The sequence below is a fragment of the Martes martes genome (genome assembly GCF_963455335.1).
Source record: "Martes martes genome assembly, chromosome: 4".
NCBI classification, from domain to species: Eukaryota; Metazoa; Chordata; class Mammalia; order Carnivora; family Mustelidae; genus Martes; species Martes martes.
Genome location: NC_137891.1, coordinates 189,105,243 through 189,127,810, shown reverse-complemented (window position 1 = coordinate 189,127,810; position 22,568 = coordinate 189,105,243). Strand labels below are relative to the sequence as shown.

The 22,568-nt window shown below is 65.5% G+C and overlaps 1 protein-coding gene across 1 annotated transcript in view; it reads left to right on the top strand.

Moving 5' to 3' along the window:
- TP73 (tumor protein p73) overlaps positions 1–22,568 on the top strand; it is a gene marked incomplete at its 5' end in the record, with an annotated part of 41,157 nt that overhangs the window by 7,039 nt on the left and 11,550 nt on the right. The window contains one exon of the mRNA XM_080802790.1: positions 14,175–14,417. Coding sequence (XP_080658916.1) covers positions 14,175–14,417 — 243 coding nt within the window. The remainder of the gene's footprint in view (positions 1–14,174; positions 14,418–22,568) is intronic.

The window sequence follows — 22,568 nt, the reverse complement described above, 5'->3', positions numbered from 1 at the left end:
GGAGTGGGCTGTGTCTCTGCCTCCGGCTCTCCCTCTCTGGGGGTCTGGGCTGGTCAGCAAATGCCCTGCCGGGCCTCGGCTGGAGCCCCCCTGTGCCCCGAGCCTGGGGCTCCCAGTCCCCCAGGAGCCGGGAGGTGTCTGGGGAGGTGGTGAGAATGGGCTGGCCGTCCAGCGCCTCGTGGGTCTGTAAGGTCTTGTTGGGGCCTTGGAGCTTGAGCGTGGCACGTCCAGGGTCACATACGTGATTTATCTGTGTGTGACCGACACCCTGCCTGCTTCCAGGGAGGATTCCAGCCCCTAGGAAGGGCGTCATGGTGACCACGGCCACCTCCCCGCCAGGCGGGCCGCGGGGAGGCAGGCCCAGGCCCGGAGGTGGCGAGGGTCTCGGGGTCAGCACACTGTGGCGGGCAGGGCCCAGCCGTCCCCCTTCTGGGCCGCATCACTGTTTGCAGGGGCTCGGCCCCTGTAGGGACACGGCCCGCATCAGGGACCAGAGCACGAGAACCCCGCGTCCCCCACTTAGTCCACGGCTTTGGGCCACGCCTGAACGGCTCATTCTGGGAGCAAGGCTCCCAGCGGGTGGACCAGGGATGCAGTCTCCGGGGTGCTTCTCCTCTCCGTCCGGCTTCGGGGTGTCCCCGGGGAACTACCGTGCTCCCTGTGCAGGAGGGATATGTGCTCCGCCCAGGGCTCTGGGGCCACAGCACCACGTCTTCCCTCGGGGGTGGCCCGGCCTCACCTACGGAGATCTCAGGGGCCCCGGGCAGGCCCCCTGGAGCTCAGGGGCGGAGGCCCACGGCCCGTCAGGCCTCCCAAGGGCAGCGTCTCTGGGGGCAGCCGGTCGTGGCTGGACGGTGGGCAGGCGCCGGCCCCGAGCACCGGCCCTCCCCGCGCGGCCCCGTGGTGCGGTCCGACACATCGGTGGGCAAGCCGGGGCCTGCCTGGACCGTGATGAATAGGCAGGAGGGACGAAGGGGCGGGCGCCGGTTTTGTTGTTAGATGCGGTGGGAGAGCAGCGGGAGAAGGAAGATGCCAGCGAACAGCCCGCGCGTCCGGGAGCATCCCGAGCTCCCGCCCCGCTAGCCGCGGCGCCTCCCCACCTGGCTGCAGCCCGCCCTGCAGTGGGCACCCCCGCCCCGGCCCCCGGCCACGCAGACCCATGCCTCGCCCCGCGGCACGCCAGCCCCCCGGCGTGTGCAGGCCCCCGCGCACCCACCATGCTGTACGTCAGTGACCCCATGCAGCACTTCACCACGGTAGGGGCCGAACCGCGCCGTCCTCCTCGGGGTGGGGGGGGGGCAGCCGGGAGGAGGGCGGGGCGGGGGGGTGCTGTTCTGTCAGCTGTCTCCTGGTCAGGCGCCTGTGGTTGGTTGGGGGCCACCATCCAGGATAAGCCAGGGCAGGCAGGATGGTTTGGGCAGGGTGCACGGTTGGGGGACTGGTCCTGGGCACAGGGGGCATCCGGTGGGATTTGGGACAGGCGCCCACTGGCTGGGAGAGGAGGGCAGGCGGTTGTCGGCCAGCGCTGGGTGGCTGCCCTGAGATGCGGAGGTTTCTGAGGCTCCCCAGCTTCAGGCTGGGGACTTTGTCCCAGGCTCAGGGGCCACCATCTGCCCTGCCCTATCCCCAGCTGCCAGGAGCTCGGGGGACCCTGGAGGTCGCCGTTGCCCCCGGGGGTTGGGCTGTGAGGCTGCCCTCACCTGCTCCCAGGTCAAGAGCATCCTCTCCTGGGAATCTGCTCCTTGGGTCTAGGCTCAAGGTCAAGGACCTGCAGCAAGCCGGCCTCGGGTGTCCCGTCGCCATCTCACAGAGAGGCAGTAGCCTGGCGGAGGGGAAGGAAGGAAGGGACCGCAGGTTTGCTTGGTCTCCGCAGCCTGGGCCCTGGGGACCTGGGCTCCTCTCCAGACTTGCCGGGTCCCCAGGGCCAGCCAGGCACCAGGCAGCTAATTGAGCATGTGGAGGCCGGAGCTCTTCCTGTGAGGGAGGTGGGCAGAGCGGGGGCCCTGGCATCTGTGCCCTGTGGGAGACCCAGCAGCGGGCAGAGGGAGAGGACGGACAGCTGGACAGAGTGCAGGCGCTCCCAAGCTGCACGGGCAGAGGACAGGAGCCCGGGCCACAAGGACCTGGGTTTGCGGCCACCTCTAGAGACCCGCGTACTCTCGGCGGCACGTGTGAGCACACACGTGTGCTCATGTGTGAGAGCATGTGAGTGTGCACCTGAGTGAGAACACGTGTGCACGTGTGTTGTGCTCACTGCGTGCTGGGACCGGCATGTATGTGTTTGTGCCTGTGGGCGTGTGTCCCCAGCAAGGCCATGGGAAGAGTGACAGGTGTGTATGTGTGTCCCAAGAGGGGTGAGGGGTGTGGGTGACGCGTCTCTACGGCCTGACTCCGGCCCTGGCTCCGTGCACTCAGGTTTGGAAACTCTGTCAACGTGAGCTTTTTGTCTGAAACTAGTGTGGGCAACTGCTGGGCTGGGGAGGGGACATCTTTCCTCTCTGTCCCCCTTCTGTCACTCACTTTGTCACTGACTCATTTCCCCACTACATGTGTCACTGGGCTCCACGGCACACAAGTAGACTCGGACCCCCAGACTCTCCGTGCAGGCGGGGTGGGAACCCAGAGGGGCCGTGTCCCTGTCACTGAGGTTCTCACGCACACAACCCAAGTCAGAACCGGGAGACCCCGGGCTCTGGAGGCCAGCGAGCCTGCTTGGCCAGCAAGAGGCCTGGGCACACGGGGACTGTGGCAAAACCCTTTCTCCCGAATGAGGCAGGGCTGAGCACGGCTGCTGCGTGGCCTCCTTCCTGGGGGGCAGGGGGTACAGGGCTCTCCGTGGCACCATGAAGGGAGCAGTGGGCAGTGGAGGGCCACCAGTGTCCACTCTGCGGCTGGGGCCCCTGCCCCGGGGACCAGCAGGGTCGCTTCTGTGTCGACCACGGAATCTCAGTCGGCGAGCATCCTTTGAGCAGCGGCTCTGGGGTGTCTGGGCCCCGGGCAGGTGGACGCCAAAGCCTCTGCCCCCGGGGAGGTGGGCCAGGCTGGGCACAGTGACTTGTAGAAGCGTCTGCTTCCTACTTCTCTCCCAGAGGGAGACAGAAGCTCCCCGCTGCACGTAAACATCCTAAAAGAGGGACGGGGTTTGCCCCAAACCAGCCAAAACCCCTACATGAACAGGTCGGGCTGTTCGGAGGAGCTGGTGGAGTCACCTCTCTGCTGCCCGACCCTTTAGGGGAAGGGCGCCCAGCCCAGTTTCCCGTGTGGCCCCGTTCCTCGTCCGTGACCGCCGTGCCGTCCACTGCACCTGCTTGGCCGGCGCTGGGCTGCGGTCCGCTCGGACCGCCTCTCCCTGCAGCCTTCGCTGTACTCAGGGTCTGCTTCTCCGTCGAGGGCTGAACAACTCCTGCCTTGGTGGCTCCCACGTTCTGGGGCGCTTGGCTGGCCCTGGGGGTGGGGGCTCCGTGTGCGGCAGCGTCTCCCCCTGCACCCGCCAGCCGCCCCCACACAAGGGCCCTTCTCGCCCGCGGCCACGCTGCACGCGACCCGGAGCGGGCACCCGGGACGGACCTTCCCTGCTTGGACATCTCGAGATTGCCCATTCGCTGCTCTTCGGGGCTGTTCCACTATTAGCACGTCAGTCCCTGTTCGAGCCCCTGGCTCTTTCCGTGCCTGTGCGTCGACTGGGGCCCAGGGCTGTCCGGGCTGCAGGCGCAGCTGGAGCCGGGTGGCGGGCATCAGCACCTGCCCCCGCCCACCGTCCGCCAGTCTGGTGGGTGCCGGCAGGCGTGTGCCGCGAGGACACCGGGTTTCGCGGTCCGGGAGCCGCACGGGAGACCGCAGCGCTTAGCACCCCCTGTGCCGTGGGGTCCGGTCACTCTCCGTTCCTGCAGACCGCGCGGTTCTGGGCAGCAAGGGCCCCGGTGGGAAGCGCCAACCGCGCATCAAGAAATAGGTACTAAGCGCCTCCTCGGGTATCCAAGGTCCCAGCAGGGGGAGGGAGGAGATGGTTCGGGGTTTTTGAGAGGAGCCCCCGCTGCAGTGCTCGGGGTGGCCACCGGAGGGCAGGGCTGAGGCCGCTGCATGGTGCCCCACAGCCCTGCCACCTGGGGCCGGGCGGGAGCAGGGAGGAGTGAGCACCCGGGTTCCGGAACGGATCTGCTCGGGGCTGGGCAGGTGGGGAGGGCAAAGGCGAACCAGGTTGGACCCAGGAGGCTGGGTGAAGGGAGTCGCCACCTGTTTATTTGGTTGGGAAGCCGTGGGAGGGGGATTTGGGATGAAGAGTGAGCTCTACTGTGACGGCTGTGTGTGGCCACTCCCCGGCGGCCACCAGCTGAGCCGCTGGGGAGGAGGGAGAGTGCGACAAGCCTGGCATGGCAGAGGGCGGCCGAACACTGGGGGCAGGTGTCAGGAGCAGATGACGGGCGGGGGGCGGGGACTCGCGGCCTGGGTGGGGGCTGAACGGAGGAAGAGTAACCAGATAGGAGACAGAGTCCTCCCAGGAGACAAGAGGGGCCGCCTGGAGCCAGGAGAGGGTGCCTCGGGGAACAGAAGGGAGGTGTCGCGGCGGGCAGCACGGACGGGCCTCTGGGGACCAGGCGGGAGGGGCTCCCGTCTCAGGACGGAGCCGAACCAGAGTGGCGGGGGTCTGGGCTGCAGAATGGGCTGGCGGCCCCAGGCACCCTCTCCCTGACCTAGGGGCCCAGGCAGGGATGGACTGTTCCAGAAGGGGAACACCAGAGCATGCCTCGGGGCACAGAGGGATCGCCCCCACTCGGCAGGTTCACAGAACTGACGCTCCGCTTGCCCCAGCTCCGGCCCCCGCAGCCAGGCTCTCGGCCCGTCCCCGCAGTTCCAGGACCGGCTGCCCCTCTGCAGCCCAGCCCGAGCTCCCGCCTGCGCCGTGGGGGATGTGTGTGGTCTCAGCGAGTGGAAAATTCACTCTTCCTTGCCGTGGCCAAAACCCGGAGCTACTCTCAACCCTCCTTGCTGCACCATCGGCGTCCCGTTCATGAGACGCCCGCCAGTGTGTCCTGGGATCGTGCCAGCCCCTGCTCCGCTCCGCGGCCGATGTCATGGCCTTTGGCTTGGGATCCCAAGGTCCCTTGGCCGATCCGTCCCCCTCAGCCCTCCCTCGGGCAGCAGGCGCTGCTCTCTGGTCTCCGGTCTGGAGGCTTCCCTGTGCCCGGCGCCTTGACCGGCTGTGTTTGCGTTCAGCCCAGTGTGAAGCCCTGAGCCCCTACACACGCGCTGGTTTGCCGGCCACTGCGGGAGGCTGTGGGCCACGTGTGCGAGGTGCCAGCGGCTCCCAGCACCCCGGAAGCCCCTGGGAGATGTGTGGGGAAGGGACGGGCTACCCTCACCTATCGCCAGGAAGCTGTCGGGTAGCAGAACGGGTGGGAGGGGCTTGGGTCGGCCCTTCTGTCCACCCCAGAGCCTTGACTTGGGGAAGCAGTGAGCCAGCCAGCGGCCGAGAGCCTCGCTGAGGCGGTGTGTGGCTGTTTCTCCATCCTGGGTCCCGGCCACTGAAGGGGGCACACTCGTGACTCTCCCTCCCCCTCCTTGTAACCTTCATGGCACTTGTCACCGAGGAGAGCAGCGGGGCCCCTTGGTGAGGTCTGGTGTGGGCGGGGCCTGATCAGCACCTGCAGGATGGACAGACAGACAGACCAGGGACAGGTGGGCGAAGCATGTCAGGGCAGACGCCGGGGGAAGGTCAGGCTCTGGGGCGCCAGGCAGGGGGACAGGAAGGCCGACTGTCCCCAGCGCTGCTCAGGCCCAAGGGGTACCCCATGAGCTGTGCCTCAGCTTTGCTGCAGACCCCGGACCTTCTAGAAGGGGCTGTGCCCTGGGGGTTAAAATATAGCCTGTGTGTCCGTGGGCCGCCTGCCTGTGTGTCACGGGCAGCCCCATGGAGGCTGGCAGGGTGCAGCCCGAGCCCCCCGGGGGCCCTGTGGGGCCCCCACTGCAGGCCGCTGCCCCCCGTGTCTCAGCGGGGCTGAGTGCAGGGGGAGGCGTGCAGGGACATCCTTTGGACACGCGCCCCGGCAGCTGCGGGAGCGGGCCTCTGGGGGCGCGAGGTGTGGAAAGTTCCACATGGCCCTGGCGGAGGATGGGGCAAGGCCTCGCCTCCGCCCCGGGTGAGGAGACAGCGTTCATGCATATTTTCAGGAGAGGGCGCCTCCCCCCGCACGAGTTCGGTCTTGTTGGCATTTCCACCCGTTTAATCACAGACTCCGGGAGATGCTGTGGGAAGCACCGCGGGACGGACGTCCTGCTCCGAGTGGGCCGCTTGCCTCCCCCTAAAGCCCGGACAGCATGCCAGTCACTCACCTCTGGGTGGGGGCGCACCCGAGCCCAGACACGCCTGCCGGAGAGGAGCAGGGGATTTGGAGTTTCACACTCTGCAGAAGTCTCAGTACTCTCTGGGGAGCTGGAGGACGGGAGGTCGGAGTAGACACCAGGCAGAGCCCTCTGAGATCAAAGGGGTGTGGCTCCAGGTTGGGCCCAGAGCGCCTCCCCCAGTGCAGGAGAGGGTGCCCCGCACTCAGCTTCAGCCCCAGTCCCTGGCCGGGAGGGGCAGCAGAGCTGGAGGCTGGAGGGCAGAAGCTGGCAGAGGGGACGAGGAAGGGGCCGGGGAGGCTGGGAGCCTCCGTGGGTTACTGTTAGGGCTGGAATCCAGGGCAGCTCTCTGCGGGGGGCTACAGGGTGAGACCTTGTGCTGGGCCTGCGGCGAATGTGGGGTGCGAGGGAGCTGACCTTGGAGGGGGGGCACGAAGTCTGTTCCTCCAGGCTGTTCCCTTGGGGCTGTGCAGGGAGAAGGGTTTGTGAGGCCCTAGGGCTGCACAGGCCGCCCGTGGTGCCACAGGCTTGTGGAGCAGTGGACACAGCCAGGAGGCCGCCTGGGGCCTGGCATGCCACCAGTTCCCAGCAAGGCCTGGTGGGGAGGGTAGGAGGGAGGAGAGAGGAACCCATGATGCCTCAGGCCAGCTGTGTCACCACCTTCCACATCTGGAAAGGTCATGGGGGAATTTTGCTCAGAGTGGCATTTGGGCCTCTTGGGGAAGGACTTTGGAAATGTCCTCACTCCCCGTTGTCGTGAGCCTCAGGGGATGGACGGAGGAGCACTCTGACAGTCGGCACTGGCGGGCTGGGGGTTCCCCCGTATGATCTCTGTGAGCCCGGCCAAGGTCCCAAAGGAGAAGAGCCTGGGCAGGGCTGCAGGCCGGCCCACCCCTGCGAGCTCTCTGCACGGGGAGGGGCACGGGCTTCAGTGTCCAGGAGGAACTTCCTGGGGCGTTGAGCTCAGCTGGGGCAGCCGGGGCAGCCCTTTGCCGCAGGTCTTAAACCCGTGGACCTGACCCCCACCGGCGTGAATTGCTCGAGTCCACTCGTGCGCGGACTCCGGGTGCAGCCCGGAGGCGGGCTTCCTCTTCCTGAGCCTCTTGGAACGAGATTTCTCTCCTCCAGCTTCCTTCCTTGTGAGAACGTCGTGTCTGTGATGCGCAGGGCGCTCAGCATCCGTGCTCCCTGACTTGACGTGATCCGTAAGGCTTCCGGGTGATGGGCTGGCAGTAGCTCGGGTCGGGGGTTCACGGACTGTGCTTCTGACCGCACGGCATGTCCACGCCCCGACCTGGTGCTGGTCAAGCTTCAGCTTTTAGAGGCTCAGAGCTGGCGGGAAAGTGGACACCCCACGGGATGTGAACCCACGAGGGCGTGCTTCCTGATGTCTGTTACTCTACCAGGGGAGTGGGAAAGAAAGCCCCAGAACACAGAACGCAAGCAGGAGGAGAGCCTGGCAGCCTCCAGAAGGAGGTGAGCCTTGGAAGGCTCTACAGGTGGGAGGAGACAATGTTCCGGGAGTGAGCCAGCAGGAGCAAAAGCCCCGTGGTAGACAGCAGTGGGCAAGGGAGGCTGGGAATGGGGGGGCCCTTGGGCGACCCCATGGCAGCACCCAAAGGTGCAGGAGCTCTGTCTTCGGAATCTGTGTGTCCTTGTGGCAGGGACAAAGGGATGCTTCCTGAACTGGGGTTTGAGCCCAGTGTCCCCGGCTGCCCCTGTGTGGCCCCAGGCAGGGAGGAGGCTCGGTAACCTCCCTCTCCCCCAAGTCCCCTCCACTGGAACGGAGCCTTTGGGGACATACTGAGAGTCGTACATTTTAGCGACAAGGTTTTCTGTCCCCTCTGAGAGAGCACGTGTGACACCTGAGAACACAGCTGTTGTGGCCGCTGCGTGGTCACAGCCCGCCTGTGCTCTTGCTTTCCCCGTCGCGATCACCTGGAGTCCACCAAAGGGGGCCACGGATGCTGGGAAGTGAGCCGGGCACGAGGAAGCAAGCCGGGCCCAGGCTTTCAGAAACAATTTGTTTTCCGTCCGCGTCCCAAAACCTCATTTGAGCTGGTTTATCAGTTTTATATAAACAAACACGTAACACAGGAATCTTACGCAATAGCATGAGCCCTGCTCACAGGAAGGGATGGCTGCCCCGTGCAGCCGCGGGAGTCTGTTTCTCGAGAAAGTCCGGCTGCTGAGGGTGGGGAGGAGAAAACGAGGCGCGGGCGCGGCGGGCGGGCGGGCTGCGCGCTCTGTGCCCGGTTCTGCCAGGTGCTCCTGGAAGGGCCGCAGGACCCGCGTTCAGCCCCAGAGACGCCCAGAACAAGAGCGGGGGCCATGGCCCACGTGTGCCCTGGGGTCCCGGGGGTGAGTTCCCGGCTCTGTTTCATCCAGCCCAGAGTTTCTGAGCACGCCCTCTGGGGCCAGGCATGACCGGGTGGCGGGACGTGGCCTCTCTGGGACACGGGGGTCTCCTGCTCGCCCCTTATCTGTGCCTTGGGCTCAGCCCTGGCCCCTGCGCAAGTGGATGAGGGCCTGGGGCTGGCCGGGTCTGCCCCGTCTGCAGCCCTTTCCTTGTTGGGCTTTTGTGTGGACGAGGAGAGATGAGCGCATCGTGCACGGTGGGCTTCCCAGATCTGGGGAGTGTCCTGGGCGGGGGTCCTTCCTCCTGATGGAAAGTTGCAGGTTATAGCCTTTCTGGAGCCTCCTGATCCCCATAGCCGACCTATGGCTTCACCCTACTTTATAGATGGGAGGTGGAGTGCCAGGCCGGGTCACACAGGTGGGGCTGGGACCTCAGCCCCTAGGTCTCCTGACCTCGGAGCCCTGCTCTGCCCTGCTGGACCTGGGAAGTCCCTTCTGTCTCTCTGCTTTTGCCCCAGGACGTGGTCCTTGTGGGTGGCACTCATCCCAGACCTGGGCACACAGATAGGCCTGTAGGCGGGCAGTGGTTTGGCCAGGAGAGCCCATGTTCTGGGATAGCCAACCCAGTCACCATCTCTTGATCAGCTGTAGGGACCCCCAACACTGGCTTGGCCAGCAAAGGGCGCTGGGAGCTTGGGCTAGGATGTCTGGCAGGTGGGGTGGGGCTGTGGGGCTGGGCTGAGCTGAGTTCCCCGGGCAGGAGGACCGGTGGGCAGGCCAGACCCTCTGCTGCCTATGGGGGTGGGGGTGCACGGAAGGTGAGGCCTCTGACCCCCCTCCAGGCCCCTGTTCTTTGCCAACCCCTGGGCATGGGATGGATCAAAGCAGCAGGGTCTGGGGACGGGGTTGAAGGCTGAGACGGGCCAGAGTATCCCCACGTGTGAACGCCAGCAGCTCTCTCCTGTCACTGTCTCCAGCTCCGGAGCTAGTCTCTGCTGCGGCTGCTGGGGAGACCGTCAGCAGATCTGCAGGGGAGGAGAGGACCCCCGGGTACAGATGCGGTGGCAGGGCCAGATGGGCTGGAAGCCGGGACAGCTCCACCCCGGGGGGGTCCCCTCGTCCTCTCCCTGCTGGTCCTTGGGGAAGCATTCTCCTTGCCTGGGACTCCGAGGCCCCGGCAGTCCAGCTCCTTTTCCGGAGGAGAGCAGGTGCTCAGACACAGCCCAGGTCATCCGGGGGCGGGGGGGTCTCCACTCACCCCCATCCCATCCAGCGGCCCCCTCCCTTGGCGGCCTGAGGTCTAAGCCCCTTGCCCCATCCCTGCGTGGGTTTTGAGCCCTGCGTGTGAACACCCGTGAGCGCGTGGCCCCCCAGACCTGCGCATGCCCTTGCCTGAGCGGAAATGGGCCCACTGGGGATCCTGGTCTGAAAGGAGCTGACCATGGGAGCCCGGCTAGCTCCCTGCAGAGCTGAACACCCTGCATGTGTCCCGAGGGCCGGTTGACCTTCTCTGCGCTGCACAGAGAGCAGCAGAAAGCATATTTGTGGAGCAAACGGACAGAGAGCGCCTTGGGGATCCTATCTCCTCTTGGTGGAGGGAGCTCCCAGGTCATCACCACTGACCCTCCAGCAAGCACATGGGGATCTGGGAGGAGAGGCTCCCTCCGGCCCCAGCAAAACCAGCCCCACCCCCAGAGCCCGACCTTGCCTGCCAGCCGCAGAGGCAGGCCCAGCTCATCGGCTGCCCCGACCTGGAGGGGAGGCCACCACGGCATCTGCACTCCCGCCTGCTTGCTCGCAGCCCTCCTTGGGTCGGGCCCAGGAGCTCTGCACGCACATGTAAGCACCTGTGGGCCGCCTGGGGCCGGGCATGTCCTAATCAGCCCACTCTCTTGGGAGTTCTGATTGAAAGCAAAACAAACCAAAAAAGTCCTGGTTTTGCCCGGGTTCCTCCTGCTGCCAAGTGGGTCTCGCCCCAGCTTCCAGGGCCTCTGGTCCGGACGAGCCGCTCCCAGGCTTCCGTGAGGCTGCGTCGGCTGGTTCAGGAAGCGAGATGGGGGGACAGTGAGGGGCTGGTCCCCCGCGGCCCTCCCCATCTCCATTAGGAAGGAATGCGAAGGGAGGGAAGGAAGGGGGGCCACACGCAGGCGCATCCACATCCGACCAGCGGGGTCCCCCCCACAGTCGGCCCCACACAGCACCTGGGGGTGCAGTCAGAGGTGTCCCTGGGGGGACAGGATCCTGCCCAGTGACCCAACAAGGTGCTGTCGTCCCCGACTCCCCTGGGAGGAGGGAGCTCCCCAGACACGGGGTCAGCGAAGTGCCCTGGGTCAGAGGGCTGTGTGCTCAGGCTGCCTTGGCCAGGCTCTCTCCTTGGGCAGAGGGAGGGAGGGAGGGAGGGAGGGAGCTTGCCTCCCGGTCTGGGTGTTGTGTGCCGGGCTCTTCCCTCGCATCTCTGGGGACCAGCCTGCTGGAAGCCTCCGGCTCCCTCCTGCCTCGTGGCTGCTGTGCCCGCCCAGATGCTATCAGCCGGCTCTTTTGGTTCAGTGACTAATTCCCTGGCACCCACCTCAGATTGGGAAAGAATGTGGACAAGTTAAAATCTGAACAATGTTGCCATCATGGGCCTGCCTCTCATTTCTCCTGAACAGGGGCCCTTTGCCCTGCTGGCCTGGGCCGTCCTCCTGCTGGGGATGGAGCGGGACAACCGTCAACCGTCCTGAGCCCTCGGGCTGTCCTCACGGAACCCTTGGGTGGCCACGGGGAAGTCGCTCACTGTTCACTCCGTGGGGCCTTGGCTTGTCCTGGAAGAGAGAGGTCATGGGGACTCTGGGTTGGGGAGCAGGCTGGCACCCCGTCCTCCCCAGCCCGGGACCCATGGGGCTCTCAGCTTGGTTGAGCAGGAGGGCGGATCGCGCCCCACCCTTCTCACCCCCCCTCCCCGCCTCCTTCCTTCCTTTCCCCTTTCCTCTCCTGCACCCCTCACCCTCACCGGGGAGGAGCCTGGAACCTGGGAAGGTGAGGCAGGGAGGGGGGATGAGGCCGGAGCTCCTGGGGCAGGCGCTCAGGGTCCAGCGCCCCCCCGCAGAAGCCCTGGGTGGGGGGGATTTTGCACTTTCCAGCAGCCACATAGAAAACCAGTAAAAGGAAACGTGTGGAAACAATGTAATAATGTGCGCCCTGTATTGGGATGATGCACGTTTCCGTGCGTGCTCAGCGTGAAACCGAGCGTGGATCCTTCCTTTTTACGTTTCCTCGTGGCACCGAGTGTCCGAAACCCGGGTGCTGCGCGCCCCCCTGGCTCGCCAAGGCCATGCTCCACGTGCCCGCGTGGCCGGTGCCTGCGTACTGGACGGTCCCACGCGTGGGGACATGTGGTGGTCCTTGTGAGGCCCGCAGTCCTGTAGGGAGACAGAAACCAGAGACCAGGAGGGGACAGGGAAGTGATGTGCCCTTGGGATGGGGGGGCGCAGGGCAGGGGGTGTCCCCCAGCAGGGCCCCACATGGAATGGGAGGATGGTTCCTCTGCCGCCTGTCTTGTTTTAAATCACTTTATTGAGCCACAAGCCACATTCTGCATAACACACAACTCGCCTATTCAAAGCCTGCATTTCCGCGGATTAGACAAGGTCCCCAGCTCTGGGATCCCGACCCGCACAGTGACTCCTAGAGCACCTTCCTCACAAGGAAGCCGGGCTCCCCGTCGCTGTGGCTCCCAGACCCTCCCAGCCCCTGAGGCCACTGCCCAGCCTCTCTGCGGGGACCCCACAGCAAGTCCCCCAGCAAGTACACTTCTGGGCAAGGCTGCGGTCATCGTTCCTTAATTGGGGGAGTTGTCGGTACCATTCTGACCTGCGGACCTGCCAGTCTCTCCACTTGCCGGTCATGGGGGTGCTCCCCAGGGGACAGGAGAAGGCGCAGGAAGCTAGGAAGGTGGTGGGGGGCCAGAGCGGGGAAGGGGTTCTCAGGGTGCCCTGCAGGGATCTCCTGTCCAGCTGGTGATGGACAAGGCCCCACATTTATCAACCCCACCCCCGCACCGAGGGGCCCTCTGGATGGCAGCTTCAGCCAGGCCCGGGGCGGGGGGGCTGGAGCACCCACGAAAGCGCCCGCACTCCAGCGGACCCCAAACCGGGGCTTCAGTAACAATGTCACCTGTTGCCTGTCACCTCTCTCTCCTTGCAGCCCTTGAACTGAGCATTTAGTAGAAGCTCGAAAGATCCTTGTCACTAACAGACCGGACAGGCGGATGTGTGCCTTCCTGGGGGTGCCAAGCGGGAGGAACCCCAGCTCCTGATGGAGAAGGAGACCCCGGGGGTGGGGGAGAAAGTGGCCGAGCAGCCGGTCCCTACCGGTCCCTCCGGCCGGCCCGGAGGGATGCACTCCTGTGCTTTGCACCTTGCAGGAGGCGGGCGGAGGGGGCTGCAGGGCGAGCTTCCCCTGGGCCCCGAGTCTCCCTACTTCCTGCACTGGCTGCTGGTCTGCCTCTGCCCCCCAGGGGGGCCTCGGGCCCTCTGCCCCTGGTTGGCCGTCCCCTGCTATCCCCTCTCAGGGTGGCTGCCTTGAGGGTGGCTGGAGCCACCGCCTCACCCCAGGCAAATCACTCCCCCTCCATGCCTCAGTGTCCTTGTCCTCATCTGTAAAATGGGATAATAACAGTGTCCGCCTCAGGCCCACAGAGAGGATTAAAATAAACCACATGGCCATCATGTTCATCCGGGCACAGAGGGAGGGCGGCTTACATGTTCGTGCCTAGAAGCCCCTCTGGCCAGTATCAACAGCCCTGTACCCTGACCCGACCCACCTCCGGTGGAAGCGTCCAGATTGGAAAGACGTCTTCCCTGCAGGCCCTCCAGGAGGGATCTGATCGGTCCTCCCCCTCCTTTGCTGGGGCCCCCTTAAGCTCCAGGCAGGGACGGACCCCAAGAGGGCGGCTGGGGATGCATCCACACTGTGTTCCTGCGGGTGTGGCCCCGGGGTGGGGGGGAGGGGCTGGGCTCCCAGGGCCGGGTTAGCGCAGAGGGTGTGGGTGGCAGAAGGGGACCCTGGGCCCCACGCCCTGGGGCCACCCCCTGCCCTGTCTGCCTCCCTGGGCCCAGGGTCTCCCTACTTCATGCTGTGCTGGGTGTGGAGGGACCGGCAACGGGGATACTGCCCCCCAAGCCTGAGCCCACCTCCCCGCCAGGAGGTCCAGGGGCAGGGAGCCTCCCCCACCAGCAGGGGCCCTCCAGGTGCGCTCTGCTCCGTGGAACCCTGGGAGCCCCGGCGCGGGAGGCTGATGGAGAGGGGAGGGCGAGGTGAATATGTCAGTTTATCCCAACACAAGCAGTGACCTGTCAGGTGTGGGGGGGGGACGGGAAATATTTGGGATGACTGCGCTGCTGGCCCTTTAAGGCTCCTGTAACAGGACACCTCCGGCCGCGCTTCCACTCGCCAGCCTGACTGTGTGTCCCCCTCCCTCCCCCTTCCCACGCTAGTCCCAGTTCAATCTGCTGAACAGCACCATGGACCAGATGAGCGGCCGTGCGGCCTCGGCCAGCCCCTACACCCCAGAGCACGCGGCCAGCGTGCCCACCCACTCGCCCTACGCGCAGCCCAGCTCCACCTTCGACACCATGTCGCCCGCACCGGCCATCCCCTCCAACACCGACTACCCCGGCCCCCACCACTTCGACGTCACCTTCCAGCAGTCCAGCACGGCCAAGTCAGCCACCTGGACGGTGAGTGGCGCCCCTGCTCCCATGGGGCACCCGTGGGGTGTGGGGTGGGAAGGGCCGATCGCCCCCCAGGCCAACCGGCTGGGCAGCAAGGGAGGACCAGCCAGGTGTCCGCACAGGGCTCCCACCTGGCCCACCACCGCCAGGAGGAGCGTCGGGCAGGAGGCGGGTCTGGGGCTGGGCACTCTGGGCGTGCCCACCCCTCGGACTTGCGGCCAGAGCGGCCAGCCTCTGCGGGGCCCCAGAGGGGCAGACTCGGCTCAGCAGCGAGGTCCATGGGACAGAGACGGACCACTGGCATCCCCACACTGCGGTGGGGCTTGAATCCCGTCCGGGTGAGAATGCCGGCCCGGGTGAGCGGGCACCGAGGCTCGGCCACCTCCTCCAGGGAGTGCCGCGGGCAGGGAGGTCTGCTGTCTGGTGGCTGGTGGGCTGGGGTTTTGCCTGCCCGGCCTCTGGGCTGTCACCTGCGAGCACCGAGCACCGGTGTGAGACCGGGAAGTTGGGGGACGTCCGCGGGCGCTGTGGACTCGGGTCTTGCCTCACCCCTGTGCCCGCCCTGCACACAGCAGCATTCTGGCTTCCCCGTGGGGATGCCGCCAGCTTGGATGCTGTGCACCTGCGGCCTCCCTGGGGGGCTCTGAGCTTACCTTGACTCTGGAAGGCGGAGGGGAGGGCAAGCAGCTCGCTGGTGTTAGGCAGGTAGGAAGTGCTCATCCTGGGGACTGGCTTCCGGGTTGGGGCTCTAGGTTCCTAACGGAGGTGGGTGCAGCCGGGAGACAGACGACAGGGCTGTAGGGGGCAGGGACTCTGAGACCCCCAGGGACAGACCACAGGCTCGCTTCTGAGACTAGAGCACCCGGGGCATTGGCGGGAAAGGCAGCCGCGGGGGCCCTCCAGCTCTCCTGCCCCCACACAGGAGGAGGATGGGGACGCTTGCCAGGACCCTGCCCCGGGGACACCGAGCAGGTCCTGGCCGTGGGGCAGCTTCACCCCATCCAGGGGCAGCAGCTCTGCGGTCTCCCCCAGCCTCTGGAAATGGCCCCGGGACAGAGAAGTCCCCGCGGGGCTGGGAGCACAGAGCAGGTGACCCTGAGGCTCGGCCGCATGAAGAACAGGGTCTCACGACCCCCACTGCCCCGCCCGCTAGGTTGTGGTTTTCCCACGCTCCTGGGGGGCTGGAGGGGCGTGGATCCACATCCGGCTCTGCAGGGGCCAATCCTCGTCTGGGATCCAAGGCCCGGGGGTCCCTGCGGCTGTCTCTGGTTCTCACTCTGGTTGGGCCCCCCTGCCGCTGACCGGTCGCTGGCTGCTGGCTGCGGGGCTCCCGGTCTAGGGCCCCACTCCTCGTTCTCGTCCTCGTGTTTCCTTGATGCTGCTGATGCTGCTTAGAGGGGATGCTGTCCCTGCGGCCGGGGCTAGCGCAGTAGGAGCGGCTGTCAGTGTCTCCTTAGCCGCACGCAGGGCCCGGGCCGGGGGCCCTAGAGCTGGTCCTCCTGGGTGAGGTTGTTGGACAACGGCTGTACCCACTGGGGGATTCTCTTATTGCCTGTACGGTTCTGGTCCCCCGACCCCAGATTTGAAGTTTGGCTGTCAGGAGATGCCTTACACACCTCTGGCGACAGGAGGCTCACTCTCTCTCCACTTCCATGCTCATACAGTTTCCTAAGCCTTTCTCTGGCCTCTCAGGGGAGGGTCCCAGCCCCTCCCACACCAAAACTGGCACCAAGGCCTGAGCTGCTGGACCCCTAGGAATCTTGGCAAGCCTTGGGGGGCGTCCTGGCTCTTTCTCTCTGCTGTTTGACGATGCTGGTGGGGTCTCTGCAGGGTCTTGGGGGACTTGGAGTGCCGTAGATGGTCTGAGCTGGTCCTCAGGGAGGGACAGGAGCTGCCCCTCTGCCGACTGTGCCCCCACCGCCTGTCTGGGGTCTCTGCGAACCCCCTCCCCAGTTGCTTCCACCTCTCCTGTCAGAGGTTCAGTGTTAGGACTGGAGGCCCATGGCGGGTTACGGTTGTCTGGCCCCATGTGGCCGCATGGAGTGGTCTGCCCCGGCCAGCCATGCCTGGGGCAGGGGTAGGCTCACCTGTGCCCAGCGGCTCTGCCCCCAAGCTGTGACCACCCTTTACCCCACCCCATCCCCCACGTCTGCTGTCTTGCAGCTGTGCTGGGGGAGGGGCGAGCAAGCTGCTGGTGCACAGCTCCCCCCACCCCCAGCCCCATCAGTGCAGGGGTGGAGGTGCGACAGACATTGATAATGAGATTTTTGGCTCCTCGGCTCTCTGGGAGCAGACGCCCCGCAGACTCCTTTCCCTGCCCGGGGAGGGGGCGGGCAGGCTCACGGTGCAGGATGGGGACCGCCGGGCAGCCCGCCTGCTCCCAGCTCTGGGGGTCTGGCTACACGGGCGCTGCCCAGACTTGCTTCCCAGCCGCACGTCTGGGCCTCGGCACCCCGCCCCGCGTGGCCCCCGCCATGCCGGCCGGCTGGTAACTGATAGATAATTCGTATTTTTCTCAAGTACAATTCCAAATTGACTGTTGCCTTCACTCCTCTCCTCGCTCGGGAAAAACAGCCTCTCGGGTCCTCACGGGGACCACAGCTGTTAATGGGGTCTTTGGCCTCTGCCTGGCCGAGGCCCCCAGTGAGTGCCCCCAGCCCCAGGTGGTCCCTCTGCGCCCAGATCTCACACGTGTGCTCCCTGGGCCCCGAGGGGAGCACTCTGCTTGCAGGCCAGTGTGCTCACACGAAGCTCACACACGAGGCGCCTTGCACACATGTAAAGCCATGCACGCGCTCCAGGCACACGTGAGACTACATACATGCACACAGACACGTGTGCCTGTGTGCTGGCCCCTTCTGATCGCCACCCAGGGCTCGACAAAGGCCTCCTCCCCCACAGGAGGCCAGGACGGCTGGGTGGCACATCGCAGAGCACAGGAAGGGTGTGTGTTCAGCCTCTGAAGTCCTAAACCAGGCAGGGTTCAGGCCTCGGATCTGCTGCGGGGCTGTGGGCCTGGGTCTGAGAGCGGGCTGTAGCCCGACGGGTCCCAGTAGACAAGCGCGCTGGCTCCTGGGATCGCTGCGGACAGGGCCTCGTGCCTAGGAAGCACCACACGTGGCTGCTCTGGGGTTGTCCTGTCCGGGACTTGTCCTGTGTCAGGGGCTTTGTGAGGAGACACACGCTGGATGGTCAGGGCCGTGGGCGGGGGCTGGTCCCCCTGGGCAATGATGCTCTTTGGCCCGGTGGGCAGTATAGAGCCCGGCCAGGGATGGCAGTGTTCGTGCCTTCGTCCCTGTCTCCAAACCCAGCGCACTCCAGCCTGGCCTCTGGGCCCTGACGGCCACTCCTGTCCCGGGGCCCCCCAGGGGCTGGCAGTGACACGGATGGCCGGTCCCGGGAGTCCTGAGGAGCAGCCTGATGGGGGCACCTGGGTGCCGGCCGGCTCTGCTTCATCTCCTCTGGCTCCCAGGTCGGGCCTCGCCAGGGAAGGGGACCGCCCTCGCATTCTGGGAGGTGTGGGAGGGGACTCCGAGGTCAGCCAAGAGGCTTGTATGGTTGGAGCCCTGGTCCAGCCGGGCAGTGTGAGGCAGGCCAGTGAGGGTGGACCAGGGCGGGAGGAGGGCTCAGCGAGTCCCTGGGGGGCTCTACATGGCCCACCCCCCTGAGTGGCCTCCAGCTGTCCCACATATGACCGTGGGCGAATGCCAGCCCATCCGTCCCAGGGGTGAGCCAGTGCATGCAGGGTGAGCACCACCCTCCTGGTGGGGAAGGGTCCCATGGAAAGCAGGCAGCGGGGAGACTCAAAGGCTCTCCCCCGGGTTCTTGGCAGAATGTGGCTGAGTCAACACTAATGGATTCCGGAGAGAACTTTCCAGCCCCTCGGAGGTTTGCAAGCAGGAAAATAATAGCGGAGGTGTCCCAACACGATCACGGTATCAATTGCGTTATCCTAAAAGTTTATGGAATGCATAAGTGGAATTAATACCTTTTACTGGCACCAGAAGCAATTACATGAATTTAAGGCCAGGGCAGGGTTCTGTCTGTCGTGGAGGCCGGTGAGGAGTGAGTGGGGGAGACCGCACGGATTGCACTGCGGGAAGGTCCGGGGCGGACTGTGTCCTGCAGGCTGGCCGCGGTTCCTGGCCTGAGCCGGGCATCACCTCTTCTCTCTCCATCTGTGTAGCTGGAGCCCCAGGACCCGGAGGTCACAGAACTTGGCCTTGGAGGCCCCAGTGGGGCCGGGAAGCCCTGAGTCCCAGGGGCTGAGGGGGGCGCCCAGGGCAGCCTGTACCCCTCCCCACCTGAGCTCCCGTAGGGGCCTCGAGGGAGAGCCCCCGGGGGATAGGTGTCCATGCGTTCTGATACGATCAATGTTCTATGAAGAATTCTATTTTCTGGGACTGGTTCCCAAAATGGATACAGCTCCGTAGATTCTAGAATGTCCGTCTGGCAGTGCTGACTGTGACGGGGCCTGGCCACCCCCCCCACCCCCACCCCGGTGCGCGGGAGAGGCTCGGCCTTTTGGCAGCCACGGTAGGGACACCGAGGCTCAGGAAAGGCAGGAGGAGAGGTGGTCCCGAGCTCTGGCTTTCGTCAAGCAGCCTGGGGGGAGCATCTGCGTGCCCCTGTGAGTGTAGGGGCGCTCTGAGTGAGCAGCCTTCTCCCAGCTCGGGGGACGTCCCGGGACCCCAGTGAGCTGCTGGGAAGACAGGCTGACCCTCGGAGGCCCAGAGCGTCCATCCGGACCCCGGGAGCCTGGGGTTCCTGCCTGCCCATGAGTGAGTGACAGCTGCCACCCCCCGGGGAGGGTCGGGCGCCCGTCCTCCCTGCCTGGTGTGGGTTGACAAATGACCATCCTCCAACAAGCTGCTTTACGGGACACTCCTGGCTGACCAGCAGAGGAAGGAATGGCGCGCATGCAGGAGGGGCTGGGGCCCCGACCCGTCCCCACCCCTCCCTGTGCATCTCCCAGCCGGGCTCCCCAACCCCTGGGGTCAGGAGCCTCTCTAGAGGGGGAAAGCTTCTCCTGGGCACCCTCCCCTCCGGCCCTGGGGGGCTCCGGGTGAGGGTCTTGGCCAAGCGGCCAGGGGAGCTTTTCCGTGGTCAGTTGTGGGGGAAATCTGTGTCAGGATTTTCTCAGATCCCAAACTTGGAAGCCAAGCTCAAGTTCATGGATCCCAGGCCTCAGAATTCCCATGGCCACGAGCCCCCCCGGCCTCTAGGTGGAAGGCCCTCGGCCACACCTGGGCTTTGTCCAGGCAGCCCCGGGAGGAGGAGGGGGCAGAAAGCCTAGGGTGTCAGAACTGGAAAGAGGAGCAGCTCCCTCGAGGGGGAGGGGCAGGCCAGGCTGCATGTGAAAACCCCCCCTACCCCCTGGGGGGCCACAGGGCTGTGATGCTACGGCTCATGTTAGAGCCGGAGAGCCCCCTTGAAAAAGTGGCCAGCACTCTGGGCTTCAGTGAAGTAGACGTTCAGAGGTTGTTGGGGGACCCCGCAGTGGCCATAAGCCCAGGTTTCCCCGAGGATCGCAGACCTGCCTCCTCCACCATTGCCATGGGGCACGGGGTGCGGTGCCCTCTCCCCACTCCTCACGGGGGGAATGAAATCAGGCCATGTGGGCCCATCCCCTCCTGGCACCAGGAACCACCACACTCTGCAGGGGATGAGATGTTCAGGGGCCAAAACTCTCCTTGCCCCACGTACGTTCCTGGATATTTACAAGGTTCCATGAAAACTTGATTCCAGAAAACTGTTGCGTTAAATGCTGGAAAATGACACCCCCCCACACACACACACGTCTAGGGTGTCCCGGAGCGCACTCGAGATGCCACGGGCTCCTCTCCTGCCGGCTGAGTGTGGTTTTAGACCGAAGACACTGCCGGCACGGCTCCCCGGCCGGAGGGCACCTCCTGAACCGGGGTCTGGCGGTGGAGACACAGCCTGCAGCTTCTGCGGCAGGAGGGTCAGAGGCACTCGGGCCGCGTGTGCGGGACACCCCGCTGGAGCCGACCCACCCCGGCTCTGGGGCCCCGGCCCCCACAGTGGTGGCCGGTGGCTGCAGATTCCCCACTCTGACACCCCCAGGCGATCTGGAAGCTTCGGGACACTGGGGGAAGGAGCTGGCCCGTCGTGGCGGCGCTCGCCAGACCAGCTGTGTGTCCCGGGACAGTGTGCCCACGGCAGAGGATCCCGGGACTAGCCTTTGAGCAGAAAGCCAAGCCTGCTCAAAAGGCCACAGGTCGGGTGGGGGGTGACTCTTTCCCCTGGCAATCGAGGGGACTCTCCGGGGCAAACAGAGCCCCGTGTTTGGCCGGCCTCCCTGCTCCGTCCCCAGCTGCCAGCTCTGTGGGCTGGCTCACAGCCCTGCTTACTGGGTCCTGGCCAGAGTGCTTTCCCCACTGCGCCAGCCAGTGGAGTGTCTGCCTTCTCCAGGAGGCCAGGACACACAGGCATGGGCTCTCCAGCTGGCAAAGCTTGAAACCAAGTTCAGGGGCAGAGGAACCGGGGTTTGGGCCTGGCCGAGGCAGATCTCGGTGCTGCAGATGTGGCCACCATCTGTGCCCTTGGAGCAGGAGGGTGGCTCCTGGTGGGAGTGCTGGGGCTCTCTGCAAGCCCATCTGTGTCCCCAGACCACTTCATCCCCAAGGTCCCATGTTCGGGGCCCAGGAGAAGCTAGATGGCACACCTGGGTTACAGAATAAGGACTGGATGGAGGCCCAGATTTTCCCACTGAGGCCGAGGGCAGGGCCCCAGCTGTTGGTCCCCTTGTCCCTGACCCCAGGCCAGAGGAAGAAGCACATCACATCCAACACCATGTCCAGGCTTTGTCCCCCTGCATGCCTCTTTGAGTCTTCCTGGACCCGGGTCAAGCCTGGTGCTGACAAATGGAGCTCAGGGGTCTCCGTTCTGTCTCCCCCTGTTGAGCCAGCAGCTTTCAGAAGCAGCTCTCTGGTGTCAGCGCATGACCTTGAGGGTGGAGACCAGGTGTGTGTGGACCCAGTGGAGAGGAGGTGTTGGTGTGAGTGCTGGCCTCGAGGGAGACCCTGGGAGCCCTGGAGAAACAGGGTAACGACACCCTGTCTCGGGGCTCACTGCCGGTCTCTCCTGCAGCCCACACAGCCCACACAGCGTCCCCAGACCCCCAGGGCCCTCCCATCCCCTCTGTGCCCACTGCATCTCTCAATGCCAAGGCTGCTGGCGGGGGCCCTCCCTCCTGACCTGTTGTCCCCCCCCTCCTGACCTGTTGTCCCCCCAGGCCTTCTTTCCCTCCGCACGGCAGACCTGGTCTGGTGTCCATGCACCTCTCTCCCGGCTCAGCTCCATGCCCATGGCTGCCCACCTTGATCTTAGCCCAGGACGGAAGCCAGCAGAGGGTGTCCCTGCTGGCCGGCAGCCATAGGTGCCACGAGGGACTGAGAGGGGAACACTCTCCATTTCCCGGGGCACGGTACCTCCAGATCCCGAGAGTCCCAGGCTCCTGCTCTCTTGTGTGGGACCTGGCTCTAGGACGTGGTGGGACAGGCTGCCTGGCTCCGGAGGGGGTGTCCCCGCCAGCGCCACGCCCACCTCTCCAGGTAGCAGCTTCTGGGGACACCCCTGGACAATGGTCAGGGTCACTCGGTACCTGCAAAGCCTTGTTTCTGCCTCCAGTTTATCCTCTGGGCTCCCAGCGAGGGGAGCCCCCACTGTCCAGTCTGTCGGCAGGTGCATCTGTCCCCTCGCCGAGCCTGGAGCTCTTGGGGGATCATGGCAGCCTTCTTCATCAGACACGTCTGCAGGCATTGGCTGTGGGTCGGCTCCCCGGAGCCTCCAACCAGCAGGCCTGAGGCCAAGATGGGGTGTTGGCCGTGGTTTTCCTTGTGCCCAGACCCTCACTGCTTCCTGACCCTGGGGGCTCTGAAGTGGGCTGGGGTGGTTGTTACCCGGGTGGCAGCTTTCCCGTTGTCCTGCCCAGGCCTCCTTTCCATGTACCAGAGCCCACCCCATGCTCCTCACTCCGCGGGATGGGAGAGAACACAGGACGGGGTGCAGCAATGTAGCTCGGGGGGCCCCTCCTTACCTGGAAAGAAGCGGACCCAGGAGCTCTGTCAATGGGGGCTGTGGGCCTAGGCTCCCTGTGGATCTCGGGGGTCGCCCTATGAACCCAAAGAGCTT